The sequence below is a fragment of the Grampus griseus genome (genome assembly GCF_964374135.1).
Source record: "Grampus griseus genome assembly, chromosome: 4".
NCBI classification, from domain to species: domain Eukaryota; kingdom Metazoa; phylum Chordata; class Mammalia; order Artiodactyla; family Delphinidae; genus Grampus; species Grampus griseus.
The window spans coordinates 121,893,668-121,907,624 of record NC_138997.1 but is presented as its reverse complement, the minus strand read 5'-3'; the positions used below and the strand labels follow the sequence as shown (position 1 = coordinate 121,907,624).

Genomic DNA, 13,957 nt, shown 5'->3' with positions numbered 1-13,957 from the left:
AGCAAATGTTTACTGGAGCCTAATAAGTGTTGGCCACGGTGTTAAGCACTGGGATATAAAGCGGAACGGAACGTGGTCTTGTCCTTGAGGAGCTCACAGTTCAGGAAAATGGCTTCAGCATTCCAAGTAGGCTTTGATAACTTTCTCCCCGGGACTTATCTAGGGAGAGTTGCAGGTAAACCCATCCACACTTTTAACGATTTCAGAATAGAGGAAAAGAGGCGCGGCAAGGGGGTGGAGGAGAGATGGCTGCAGGGGCTGGTGGCAGGCTTGGCAGCCGCCAGACGCGGGGCTCTGGTGGTGTCGCCTGCTGGCAAGGAGCGGGCAAGACCGTCCCCCTCGTTGGCACCCTCGGGCTTGGCTCGGGCACACTGAGGCCGCAGCGGTGCCAGCAGCTGGTCCGGCCCGGCCGGGCGGTCTGACAGCCGGGAGCCAGGCAGGAGCCGCGCGGAGGTCCGGCTCCGGGGCGAGACTGCGCGCCCCGTGCCGGCAGCCAGGGGACAGAGTTCCCGGGCCCGTGTCACTACAGGCTACCTGGGGCTCCGACCCCGCCACTGTCCGCCGGGTCCGCGTCTTCTCTTGGCAGGTTCTCTCCACCAGCCAGGGCTCCGCGGAACACAGGATTTCCCCGCCCGCGATCGCTCCCGAGGCGCAGGAGCAGAGGCACGGCCGGGGATCCGCGGCGGGAGGCGAGGTGGGGAGGGGAAGGCGGACCGCGCGCGGGGGACGGGAGGGGGCTGGAGTAGGGGATTCCAGGGACGCGCAGCCCCGCCCTCGCCCCCTCCTCTCCTACCCTTCAGAACCCGCGGAGCAGGGGGAGTATGGAGCAAACGCCGCTGCTCTGGCACCATGACGCTCGCCCGCTTCGCGGTGGCTCTGATTTTCGGGGCGCTCCCCGGAGTGGTCAGCTTTGATCCGGTCCTCAGTTATCCTCTGGGTCCCCAGTACCCTTACTACCTTCCTACCCAGCAGCGTCCACAGAGGACGCCTCTGCCGCGCGTCCCGCGCCCCCCGGCGGCGCTCCGGACCCCGCGCCTGCAGGCCCTCCACGCCCGGCACACGCCCGGGCCGCGCGCCGGGGACTGCCCCGCCGGCGAGCCCTGGGTCAACGTGACGGACTTCGGCGCCTCTTGTCTGCGCTGGGCAGAGGTGCCACCGTTCCTCGAGCGGTCGCCCCCGGCGGGCTGGGCTCAACTGCGAGGGCAGAGCCACAACTTTTGCCGGAGCCCCGACGGCACGGGCAGACCCTGGTGCTTCTATGGGAACGCCCACGGCAAGGTGGACTGGGGCTACTGCGACTGCAGACACGGTGAGTGGCCTCGGGGCAGCGGCGGCGACTTGGACTGGCGGGGAGCCACCCTAGCTAGGAGAGGGCATTAGGTATTCCTTGAAGAGAGAGAGTGAGAGGGGCTGCGATCGAGGGTTTGCCTCTCAGTGTGATGGTGGGCTGCCCCTGAGTTACCATCCAAGTACCTTGGTACCTTGACTTTGAATTAGCAAGGCGGGCTTCGTGTGTGAAGGTTATTTGGGGTGATAGTTTCTCTGGAAGGTGCTGCGCTCTGGGTTCCTGGATAAGGTCTTGTCTCTGCCGTGTGTGTGTGTGTGTGTGTGTGTGTGTGTGTGTGTGTGTGTGTGGCCGCGCGCATATGTTGGGAGGATGTGTGTTTTCTGGATCATCTTGCCTTCAGAATGTTACCATATTTACGTAGAAGAGGCAAAGCAGAGGAGGCGATGGTTTCTAATTACTTGTTTTGGAAAGGGAAATATTAAATCTAATATGACAATCAATAACTTTCCCCCCCACACACCCGATTTGGGAAAACGTGGTAAAATTTCTGCCTTACTCCCACCATTGACATATATTTGAAAAAGTTTGGCAAAATTTCCCGGCCAAAATATAACTTGTCAAAATGATGTTCATGTTCTGGGGCACAGTGTGATAAATATCATCAGTGAGTGAAGAAAAAAGAAAGGGAAAAGAGATCGGAATAGTAACTATCTTAGGGAAGAAGCAACTTGATATAGTCAAGTGCGGTTTTCAAAAGTGCCAGTATTCAGCTGTATATATTGTTTGTGGAAAATCGGGATCAATTGGTAAAGAGATAAAGTTGGTAAGATATTTTGGTTTTGTGGTAATAAAAGCATCACATTAATAGAGTTAATGTAAGTGAATAATCGGCCTTTAAACAGTGCTTTGTTTTGAGTTGGTGTTTTGTTTAACATTAGGGCTTTTTTTTTTTCTCTAATAGTTGTGGGGAAAAAACCTTACATGTCCTTCAGAGTTTGGATTTTCTTTAAAAATTCTTTTTTTTTGGCAACTCTCCATCCAAGCTGTGGGGCAGCTGTTTCACTAATTGTGATTCAGAGATATGTTGTACTTTGTACCTTTTGGAGGTAATTTGGAGGTTAACTTTCACAGGGCCATTCTTTCCCTTCAGAAATTTTTATTTATCTGTGCCTTCAATTGCATTAGTGCTTTGCGTTAAAGGAAAGTGATAGGAAGGTTAAGATCAATTATCCTTTATCCTAGAGAATGAAGTCATCGCTATACTTGTGTTTCACAGACAGAATGCCAATGTGGCTGTAAAAATTTTGAGGTGATATCAAGCAGAGAGCCCTAGCATTGTTTCACTATTTATTGTGAGGGATTATTTGTAGTAAAATCTCATGTTTAGCAAAAACTGACAGTTTTTTCATCTTTCTATTATTATATTTCATATTTCCTATTGTATATACATAGACATAAATAAGTGTATTTCAGAGTTAAAACACTAGATCTATTGTGCTTTCTGACACATAATTCTTTTCACTTTATATTCCAAATGAGGAGAATAGCTTGTTCATTGATTCTCCCCACCCTCTTGTGTTGAAAAGAAATTTAAACCTAACAGCAACACACTCTTTGTGATTCCTTTGTGTTCATAGTCAATTCTCACTAGACAGAACTCTGAACACTGCGTAATAGTGTGTGTACTTCCTGGAGTAAAGTGGTTGAACACAAGAGAAACAAAAGAAAACACCCAAGATGGGAGATAAATTCTCTCCCTGCCTCACACCCCCACAAAAAAAAAGAAAAAGAAGAAGAAAAAAAAACCAGGACAGCAATCTGCTGGCTATGTAATAATTTAATTACTCTCACAGGCTTAGTCTTGCTAACCCATTCTGTCATTTACTCCTCACATTCTGATTGGATGTAACTCATACCTTCAAAATGACTGGCATATTCTGAACCTATGACTTTTTTCGTTCCACATTTCAGTTAAGAGTGTGAACAAAGCTGTCATGGAGTGGTGAAAAGAATATGGAATTGTGCTTTAGAAAACACTGGTGTCCGCTTTGGCTCTGCCAGTAGCTATGCAGTGTTGAGTAAGACTCAACCCCCAGAGCTTTAGTTTCCTTATCCGGAGGAAGGCAGCTTAGAAACAGATTTATTCAAAGGACTTTCCCAGCACTGAGTATGTACCAAAACACCCCGGCCTGATAATAACAGGTAGGATTTATTGAGTATTCACTCTTTGTTGGATGCTGAGCTAAGCATTTTATATATTAGTTTTCTCATTTAATTCTTTTTTTAAAAAAAAAACCTATTTATTTATTTGGCTGCGCCAAATCTTGGTTGTGGCACACGGGATCTTCGTTGTGGCATGCGGGATCTTTTTTTTTTTTTTTTAGTTGTGGTATGTGGGCTTCTTAGTTGTAGCATGCACGTGGTTTCTAGTTCCCCGACCAGGGATCGAACCCGGGCCCCCTGCATTGGGAGCGCAGAGTCTTACCCACTGGATCACCAGGGAAGTCCTTCATTTAAATCTTATAGCAGCATTATAAGATAGTGCACATTTCACTCCACAGCTCATTTTATTCTTTAATTATATAAACATGTAGAAATATCTGTACTGTCTAATGATCCTATTCTTGTAGTTTAAAGACTAGTTTAAAAAGAAAGAGAAAGGAAATTATGTTTGGTCCAATGTACATGATTTCCAGTCTCTTCTGACTTGAGAATATCCAGGGTTTTCTTTTTCTTTTCTTTCTTTTTTTTAACCAAAAAAAAAAAGAAGGAAAGAAAATTAATAGAAGGAAAGAAAATTAATTGTAACGAAATCCCTCCTTTAAAAAATAAACTGGGGCTTCCCTGGTGGCGCAGTGGTTGGGAGTCCGCCTGCCGATGCAGGGGACACGGGTTCGTGCCCCGGTCCTGGAGGGTCCTGCATGCCGCGGAGCGGCTGGGCCCGTGAGCCATGGCCGCTGGGCCTGCGCGTCCGGAGCCTGTGCTCCGCAACGGGAGAGGCTGCAGCAGTGAGAGGCCCGCGTACCGCAAACAAAAACAAAAACAAAAAAAAACCTGGAGGCTAGAGTCATGTACCTGTTTGCATCAAGAGTAATGAGGAAGTTGGTGCCCCTGAGGTGGAGAGTTGGTTGAAACCAAGTTGAAGGGGTGGCAGGGGGATATCAGGTGAGCCAGGGCAGGGCGTGGACACTCCAGTGGCTCAAATATCTGAGAACAAGAAAGATGATGCCTGGGCCCTGGTTGTGTGAAACTTGCAAATTAGTAATAAAGAATCATTTGGGGGATTCACCCTGAATCAGCCCTGGGGGTTAGTTCTTACTATGGGCATTAGAATCACGTGGGGGCTTATTCAAATGCAGATACCTGGGCTCTAGCCTTCAGAGACCCTGATTAAGTCAGCTAAGGAATTCGGCTCAGGAATGTGCATTTCTAATGAGCAGTCAAGGTGATTTGGAGGCTGAAGACCCTTTGTCACAGTCAGGGAAAACCGTGGGAGGGCATCGGAACCCACCTAAGCTGTGTAGCCATGGGTGATCATGTCAGCGGAGTCTACCATTCTGTGACTTAATCCCACTAGATTTAGGATCAAGCATAAGGCAGGCCTACGGTAACTTTTTGTGTGGTTTTAGAAAATGGTTTTGTTTGACCAGTGTGGGATAATAACAACTTAGTTCACCAGAATATGATTATTGACTGAATGTGAGCCAGATTATTTTCACATTTCTATAGGAAGAATCAACAGGCAACTGATTCCCCCCAACAGTACCTTGCAATAATTTGGAGCTTCCTGACTGGAAAGAGGGATCCTTTTTCCAGTCTCCAGTTGGTGTGGCCGGGGGGGCAACTTGCTTGCACTGTGCTAGGAGCTCCTCTTTGTTACAAGCAGCCAAGTGGAACTCAACCATAGGTGACCGATGACTGATGGGTAAAATAGGTATAATAAACGATAATGCTCTAATGATTGAGATTTGGAAACAGGAGGGAAGGGGCAGGGCGCAACCTTTAAAAGAATGACGTAGCCACAGGACATGACAAAAACTGGGTAGACCCACTAGGTCCAAGATGGCGGAAGATTTGACTTCCAGTGGACCTCGAGCCTCATTATATGCTCACTGTAATATATTAGCATGCTAAATGACACACCCACCCATGCCTCGGCAGTTCTCAGGCTGATCCAAGATCAAAAAGTGGGCAATGGCCCAATTCCTGGAAATCCCATCCTCCCACTCATTAGCCTATGAAATTACCCAGCCCATAAAAACTCACCACGCCATATGTCAGGGCTTCTCACCTTCTGAGATGGCCCACACTCTATCTGTGGAATGTGTTTCTCTCTAAATAAATCCACTTCTTATCTATTACTTTGTCTCTCACTGAATTCTTTCTGCACTAGACCTCAAGAACCTGAGCTGTGTGATATCAATTAAAAGACCATGGGTTCAAGTCCCAGTCTGGGTTTCGGCCGGGTTTGAGTCCCAGCACGTGGGTTCAAGTCCCAATCTGAGTTGAATGGTTTCAATTTTACCAGAAAGAGTGATTCATAGATCTGACTTTTTGTCATGTCATGCAGATTATTTCACCCAAATCTCCTGATTCAGATAGAGATAGCGGACTTGTGGGATGTTACAGGCTGTACTCTTTGAAGTCCATCTGGTGTTTGAAGTGAAGGTTAATTAAAAAAGTTGGTTGAAAGCAGTCCCTTTTTAAACTTTTTTAATGCTGCATCTTGATTCTATGTAGCAGGCGCTGAAAAACATTTATTAGCAATAACAGATTTGATACATTTCCTGGCTGGATTGAGCTCACTCTGCTTTTCAGGCTAAGGGAGATATAAAATACTTTGATTTGGGGCATTATCAGACTTTTTACCAGTGTGAATTTTTTTTTTTAAGAAGAAAATTAGATATCCACTTACTACTGCCTTTTATGAGTGATTATCCTGGACTCACAAATACTCTCTCTGCATATATATGCAGTCCTTGGGGGGGGTGTGTGTGTGTGTGAAGTTAACTTTTGCAAAAGTAATTTGGTTTATAACTGTGAAGGCAAACCTAAATATCAAACAATAAGGTATTACTCAGCGATCTCTTTATTCGATGGATACTCTGCAGCTCCTAAAGTGATAATCACAAAGATTGTCTACTAAAAATGGAAAAATGCTCACAATAATGTTAAGTGGAAAATATGGATACAAAATTTATATACATTATGACTAACTGAAAACAAGGATGGCTGTGAAAAGTTTGGAAGAGGAAATAGGTGATAATTACGAACTTGGGTATGAGTGTGGCTTGGATCAGTTAAGGTGGTTTTGGTGGCAAAGAATAGAAAACCCAATTCAAAATGACTGAAGAAATAAGATTTGTTGTTCATATTACAAGAAGTCAGGCTCCAACATGGTACAGCTCTATTTCTCTGCTACTCTTGATTCCTTTATTTTCAAAGTGTGGCTTTTATCCTTAGGCTAATGGTTATTCCAGATTTCATATCGAGATAGAACAACTTGAAGAAGAAAGATAGAGCCCCCTCTTCATGTATGTCCCATTGAAAAGGCAAGGAGACCTTCCCAGAATTCCGCCCCCCCCCCCAGACTTCCTCCTGTATTTCATTGGCCAGACCTTCCTGGCACTATCTGGGAAGGAAAATGCAATTACCATGCTTGCCTAGATTAGTCAGAATTGACCTCTGAACACATGGGGACAATACTGGCAGGGAGAAGCAGGTAGTTATTGAGGAGAAGCAACAGTCTGCCACGAAGTGTGGTTGAGGTTTGTCCTTGTTGGCCTGCACCCCTCAGGCCTGCAAGCCCTGTACTTGCCCAGCCTCCTGACTGAAGAAAGAGCCCAGAGTCAGCGACAGAGACATCAGTGGTTTAATGGATGGGGAATCTTACATCTCTGAAGTAAGGTCCTGGAGCAACATCCCACCATGTGCAGCAGGGGGTGGGCAGGACATGGCAGCAGTCTTTGCTACAGGTGTGTGTGTGTGTACGTGTGTGTGTTGTGTATGTGTGCGTGTGTATAGGGGGCTGGGGGGTGGGAGGAGTAGGGGTGAGGGTGGGGGATGAGGGGGTAGAGAGGGAGGTTACCAGTTACAGAGGGAATTGACATCAGGTTGACTCATTGGTTACCAGGGAAACCAGCAGGGGAGCACGCCCCTCACCACCCCTTTGATAAGCTAAAACAGTCTCTAGCTGGAGCTGAGGCAAGTGTGTAGGCGTTTACTGTTAGGCTCTATGATTAAGAGGGAAGGTCAGTCACGTGAGTAGGGTGTAGGTGAAGCAGGGACTGGTTGAGCAGGGGATGTACAGAGAGCAGGAGAGCTGCCGTCTTGGGTGGCCTGACCATACAGTCCTTATACAGGTATCCCCCACTTTGTGAAAGTTTGCTTTATGTCACTTCACTTTTACAGAAGACCTACATTAGTACCTGTTTCTGCTAGAAAAGAAATCCAAAGAGAATTTTTGCTCTTATGAAAGAGCAAAAGGTGAAAGGTGAAAATTGAAAAGAGCGTTCAGTGTTTGTTTTGCAGTGAGCCATTATAGAGGCAGCGCACACCCAGAGCAGTGAGAGTGGCGCCCCTAAGCTCCTTCTCCAGGAACTACGCTCAGTATCTCAGCATCAGGCTGCTGTCAGGCTTTGAGCTGTGTCTGTGAGCATCTGTGCTTTTTCTCAATTTATTTTGTTCATCTCTTAGCAAGATATGTCCTAAGGTTAGTTGCTTCTTGGCCTTATGCCATTTTGACTTACAAAAGGTTTCATAGGAAAATTCTACTTTTGGATAGCGGGGGAAAACCTGCATTGGGGAAACGTAATGCAATTAGAAAATAGTTATAAGTAATGTAAAAAATTACACCGTGAAATGCTTCACGCATTTTGTTTGCCGTATGTAGATGAATAACGTTTAGACATTGATTTAATTGGTAGAGCATATTTACTTGTTTTAAGATGCTATTTGCAGCTCTAGCAATTTATGTCTGAAATGAATAATTCCATTGTTAAGAATATGGACGTTGGTTCAGTTGTTAGGTAATTTAACATTACCTAATTAATTTAATTCTAATTTTTAAACTTTTTCCCCCTTGAATTAACCTGTAAAGAAGGAAGTCCTCTGAAGCCTGTCCCTTTAGTCTGCATAGCAGACGAGAGTTTAGTTGTGCACTATATGAACAATTGTTGTAGACTGCCTTCTACATGGTTGACACGCTGTTGCTAGAAAATCAGGAAACGTTGATTTTTGCCTCCTTTGCATCTAACTTTTCCAGAGCAGTCACCTCCTCTCCCCTCTTCTTCCTCTTCCTGAAAATTAGCACAACAATATTAATAAAAATTTTATTGTTTGCAAAACACTAAAGTAATGAGATTTGCCTGCGAGAAGCCATGTATGCACATTCAGCTTCATGCTTTTTATAAGGATCACCAGAGAGACACAAAGACTGAGAAATGCTGATTCTTGTAGAAAGGCAAGAGTGGATTTCATTAAACATTTACTGAGTTCACACTAGGGGTGGAATTTACAAAGATGAATAAGAAATCACCTGTGTCCTCTAGTTGAGGACGGCCACTCTCTGGTTGAGATGTCAGGAGAGTACTAAGCATTTTTATTACCTTTCCTGTGATATGTACTTTGGGAGACAGCTACGATTCCTATTAAGTGTAGTTTAATTTCATCATTCAGAGTTGTACAATAAAATGGTAATACCCATACCATGTGTTTATGTGTGGATAGTTCAGAGACAAACAATTTGTGGAATTTCCTGCTCCAGTTATTTAAATGCATGTATTGTTAGTGTACCGTAACTTAACCTTGCATAGAGTCTTCTTTTACATAATATTATATAACATTTTAAACCCACAAGTAATCGATAAGATTTATAAATTTCTAATAAGCCCACTGTAAATGGGTAGAATTGCTTACAGAAGATATGCTCTCATTTTGAACCAGACCAGTTCCTATTTTTTCTCAGTACTAAAGGTATCTACATGAATAATAAATGAACAATTAATATGAATTATAGATGTGAACTAATGGAGGCAAATATAGTTCAGTTGGGTAATAGTTCAGGGGAATGCTTTGTACGTTAAAAGATGATTTGATTTCATTTTGACATGGTATGATTTGAATAAAATCTATTTCGCAATGCTAAACTGGTTTCAGTTATGGGTAAATGTAATCATAGACAAAACAGAATACCTCAGTACCATCAAATAAAGTGTAGGAAAAAAACCCATCAAAATTAACATAACCCCCCCCCCACTGTACTTGAAAAATTCAGCTAACTGCTGCCCAATTCAGTTGTTTTTAGGGAGTGTGATTTTTTTTCTGTATTTTATAATTAAGATAGGAAATGATCATTTAGTATATTTTTCCAGTGTTGCCTTTGATATAAGACAAAAGATTATGTTTCATTGTCAAATATGTGTACTAAATTGTCCAACATGTAATGGGCTTTTTTCTATTCTTTTAAATAGTTCATAAACTGAAATTTCTGCATCATTTTCAGCTTCAAGTATACTTTTTGTCAAGGATCTAAACAATAGCTTGATGTCACCAGCATGGATTCTTTCTGATTCCACCAGAAAAATAGAAATGACTAAAATTAATTACTTTGTGCCTCTCTGAAGTTCAGTAATAGATGAGAATTTCATAGGATCTGTGTGATAACATTAATTTTCTTTTACTCATTTATCAAACTGTGATTTTAAAAGATTTTAAAAATATTTGTTATTAATTCTATTCAGAAAACACTACTGGGATGGATCTTTTTGTTTTTGCTGTTTTTCTTTGTCTTCAAGTGAGTGTTATTCTATAAATATATTTTAAGGAGTTAACTAAATAGGCATGTCTTTTCATTTGGTTTATTTTGGAATGAACTGGATTTAGAGAGCAAAGATAGCTGACCTATTTGGTTCCTTTCCTAATATTTCTTTTAGGCCTCCTTGAAGTATGGAGTATGAGAAGGGAGGTTTTGCCAGCTGTCCAAGGAGGGGTAATACTATAATGGCTCTATTAGTTTGCTAGGGCTGCCGTAATGAGTACCACAAACTGAGTGGCTTAAACAAAGAAACTTATTATTTCACAGTTCTGGAGACTAGAAGTCCAAGGTCAGTGTCAGCAGAGCCATGCTTCCTCTCAAGGCACTAGAGAAGGATCTGTTCCAGGGCTGTCTCCTAGCTTCTGATAGCTCCTTGGCTTGTGGAAGTTAGCTGCAATCTTCAGGTGGCCTTCTCCCTATATGTGTCTCTGTCCAGATTTCTACTTTTTATGAGAATATAGTCATGTTGGATTAGAGCCCTCCCTAATGATCTCATCTTATCTTGATCATCTGCAAAGACCCTATTTCCAAGTAAATTCACGGGTATTCATAGGCACTGGAAGTCGGTACTTCCACATCTTTTGGGGGAATAGTATTCAGCCCATCACAATAGCCTTAAAAACTATAAAACCAATGAGACTTGTGAAGACAATTTTAATCTAGTTAGCTGTCCTTCTCTAGAAGAGAGAGGCTGATAACATGGTTAAAGAGAGCCCCTCGGGAATGTCTCTTTGTTTTAGGAATTCCTGTTTTTTAGCAAAGTTGTCCACAAAGCAAATTTCTGTACAAAAATCTTTTATGTTCCTTTTCCTTTATAAAACTGGAGATACATTTACATAGAAGAAAAATAATAGTAAACTAAAATGACAGTAAGCTCAACATTTTTGGCAGGGAATTAAGGTAGTAGAATTCTTACCATTGTTGTGCACTGGCACATTTTGCCTTTAGGTAGCTGTAATAGCAGCAGACTGGTACAGCTGACTGGGTTTTGTTGTTGTCGTTGTTGCTTTTTGCAACAATTCATTTCATGAACTCCGGGGCTCCTCTCCATGGCGTGCCATCATGCATAGCTTCACGGTTCCAGACTTTCTTCTGTTACTGGTTTAGCCTATAAATTTGCAATGCTTATTACAGTTGACTTAAAACCTCTGTTTGAGACTTCAACTTTTAAATTATTGTTATTACCACATTTTAAAAATAGGAATATTTAGAATAGAATATTTTCCATCAAATTGGCACATGAGAGACTTTAAGACTGTGCAGCCCTGGATTCACGGGGATGTGGCCCAGAGGCATTAGCAGAGACTATGAGGGACATCGCAAAGTCCTGGGCTGGAGTAGGAGAGTGTGAGCGAAGGAGGACGGGCCGATCAATTTTTGATAATAAGAGACTGTGACAGTGGAGCAATATCGCCAAAGAATTGGTCTAGAATTTATCTGAAGAACTTTATTATTAGTAAGGTAGCAATAGAAGTGAGTTTACCAGGCTATGAGCTTTGTGGATTGCTTTATTGTTTCATCCTCTCTCTCTCTCTCTCTGTTTTTCTTTTTTTTTCCATTGAGCTAAGGGTATTTCCTCTTGTAATTTGTGCACCTATAAATTTGTGCAAATATATAGTTCTCCTACAGATTTGTACAGCCGATGGGACAAATCAGCCTCCACTGGAGTATCAGCCTCAAGTGTAGATCACCAGAAAGCCACTTCTCTCCTGTTTTGCAGTGTAGAGAAACTCTTCAGGCTGTCTTATGCTTCTGCCTGGCTAGTTTATCCCCATGTAATGTTTGGTAGATTAGTTGTAATACTTCAAATAGAATGGTGAAAACCAACATGTCAGAATGCATAAACTGGTAGCTGAAGTACTGAAAGGTGCTTATTGCATCACAGGGTCTTTTCTCAGATTGAGAGACAAGGGGACCATAGCAAGGGTGGGAATCTAGGAGGTCATGGCTCTGCAACTGCTCAGTTGATTGGGTCCATAGCTTACACATCCATAAATAAAGGGAAATGAATTACAGTTCAACCATCTCAAGCATTCTAAGAGAGTCAATGAAGCAAGAACAGAGTAAAACCAAAACCAAACAAAAACTACTGCCTGTTTTAAATGTGCATAGTGTGAATTGTGTGTTCATGCTTTTATTATTTTAGGCATATTATTAAGCTGATTTTTTTAAAAAAAGCTCTTTCAAAAAATTATTAGAAGAATTGTGAACTTCACAGAATTACATACCAGTAAGAAATATTCACTTTGAGTTCAAGGTAGATGATTACTCAGAATATTTTGGAAATTTTTATGGCCTTAAGGAAAGGATAGACTGTGTGGAGGGGTGCTGCTAGGAAGGTGTGTGCCTTGGGGATGTTGGTGTTGGGAATGGATTCTGATAGAGAATTAATTAGTCATTGACATGCAAATTGCTTTTCCAGAATTGCAAATATTTGTCTTCATTAGTTAAAGGAAAATTGGATGAGCACTCCACCTTTCTTGCCATATAGCAGATGCAGCTAAATGAATCCAGGCTTTCACAGCATGTTGGGAGCATCTGAGAAATGATGGTGGAACTGATAGTTGACCTGGAAATTATTTCCAGTGTTATCATTTTCACTATAATGATGTTATGGTAACAATTATACTTTATGCAGAGTCTTTGCCTTCTCATTTGTAGATGCCTTAATCATTTAGATGATACGCAAGCATCATTTCTTCTTGATAGTTTTTTAGTGATTTAGGCAATATTTTACATTTTATTATGATTACTTAACATGCATAAGTAGAGTTCCAGTTTGTTTTCATTACTAGAAATTTCTTCCACGGCTTTCACGTGAATAATTTGGTGGTGGTGGTGGAGGAATTAATAAACAGATAATAGATTAAATATCATTTCAAATAAACATTTGTTTCAGGTGAACAAATGAATTCTTTGAAATAAACTGCTGGCATTTGTACTGTGCATAATATTATATGGGTCTCTATAGAAGACATTTTGTGATTAAAAAAAATCATTAAATTTCGTTAAACTCTTCAGACATGTTTCTTTAAAAATATTCTGCAGTTCACAGTTTTCACCGAGCTAGACAGGGCTTCCTCTTGCTTGGTCGAATTAAAGAAGTTTAGAATATATGAATGATTTTTAGATTATCTGCCATATGAACAACCCACACCCATGTTCTCTCCTGAATAATCAGGATTTGGCAGTGCTGTGTTTGCCTCCATTTATTATTGCCTTTTGTTTGACGCTTCTCTTTGACAATTTTGATACAAAATTGACACTTTGTCATGAGAAATAGGATATGTTTCTCTTAAATAGTTACATTTTTTAAGGATGATTATGTGGAAAGTAATAATGGTAGATGACTAGGCTCGTGCAAATGAAATGTATGGATGATTTGTGAATGTAATGTTTTTGGAAAATCATTATAAAGCCATCCATAATGACTTTGAAATATGCAAAACATGCCAGAAAATTTTGGTCGAATTTAATTTCTTAATTTCTTTACCTATGAAAAAAGTCCATCCTAAGCGACTTTTCACAGAATTTTATGAAATTTTTAAGTTGTCTGAGTTTGATTCTGTCTCTGCAAGTGTCCCAATTGCTGCCCGTCAGTCAGTACCCACTCTGAAAACCAATGACAATGAGAAGAGAAATGTAGGCCTTTGATCCACACTTCTTTAAGAAACATGAAATATATTTGATGTATGATATTATGTTACTTTCAGATGTACTTACTGCATAGTGATTGGATATTTGCATACGTTATGAAATGATCACCACGATAAGTCTAGTAACCACTTTGATCCACACTTAAGGGATAAGACTTAAAATATTATTTTCCCCAGGGGTGCTTGAATTTAAATTTT

At 41.9% G+C, this 13,957-nt stretch overlaps 1 protein-coding gene across 2 annotated transcripts in view; it reads left to right on the top strand.

Annotated features, from left to right (window-relative positions):
- The first annotated feature begins 834 nt into the window (after positions 1–834).
- PRSS12 (serine protease 12) overlaps positions 835–13,957 on the top strand; it is a 64,907-nt gene continuing 51,784 nt past the window's right edge. For both annotated transcript variants that reach the window (XM_082652738.1, XM_082652737.1), the window contains exon 1: positions 835–1,309. In XM_082652738.1, the coding sequence (XP_082508864.1) occupies positions 850–1,309 (460 nt within the window). In that variant the 5' untranslated portion in view covers positions 835–849. The remainder of the gene's footprint in view (positions 1,310–13,957) is intronic.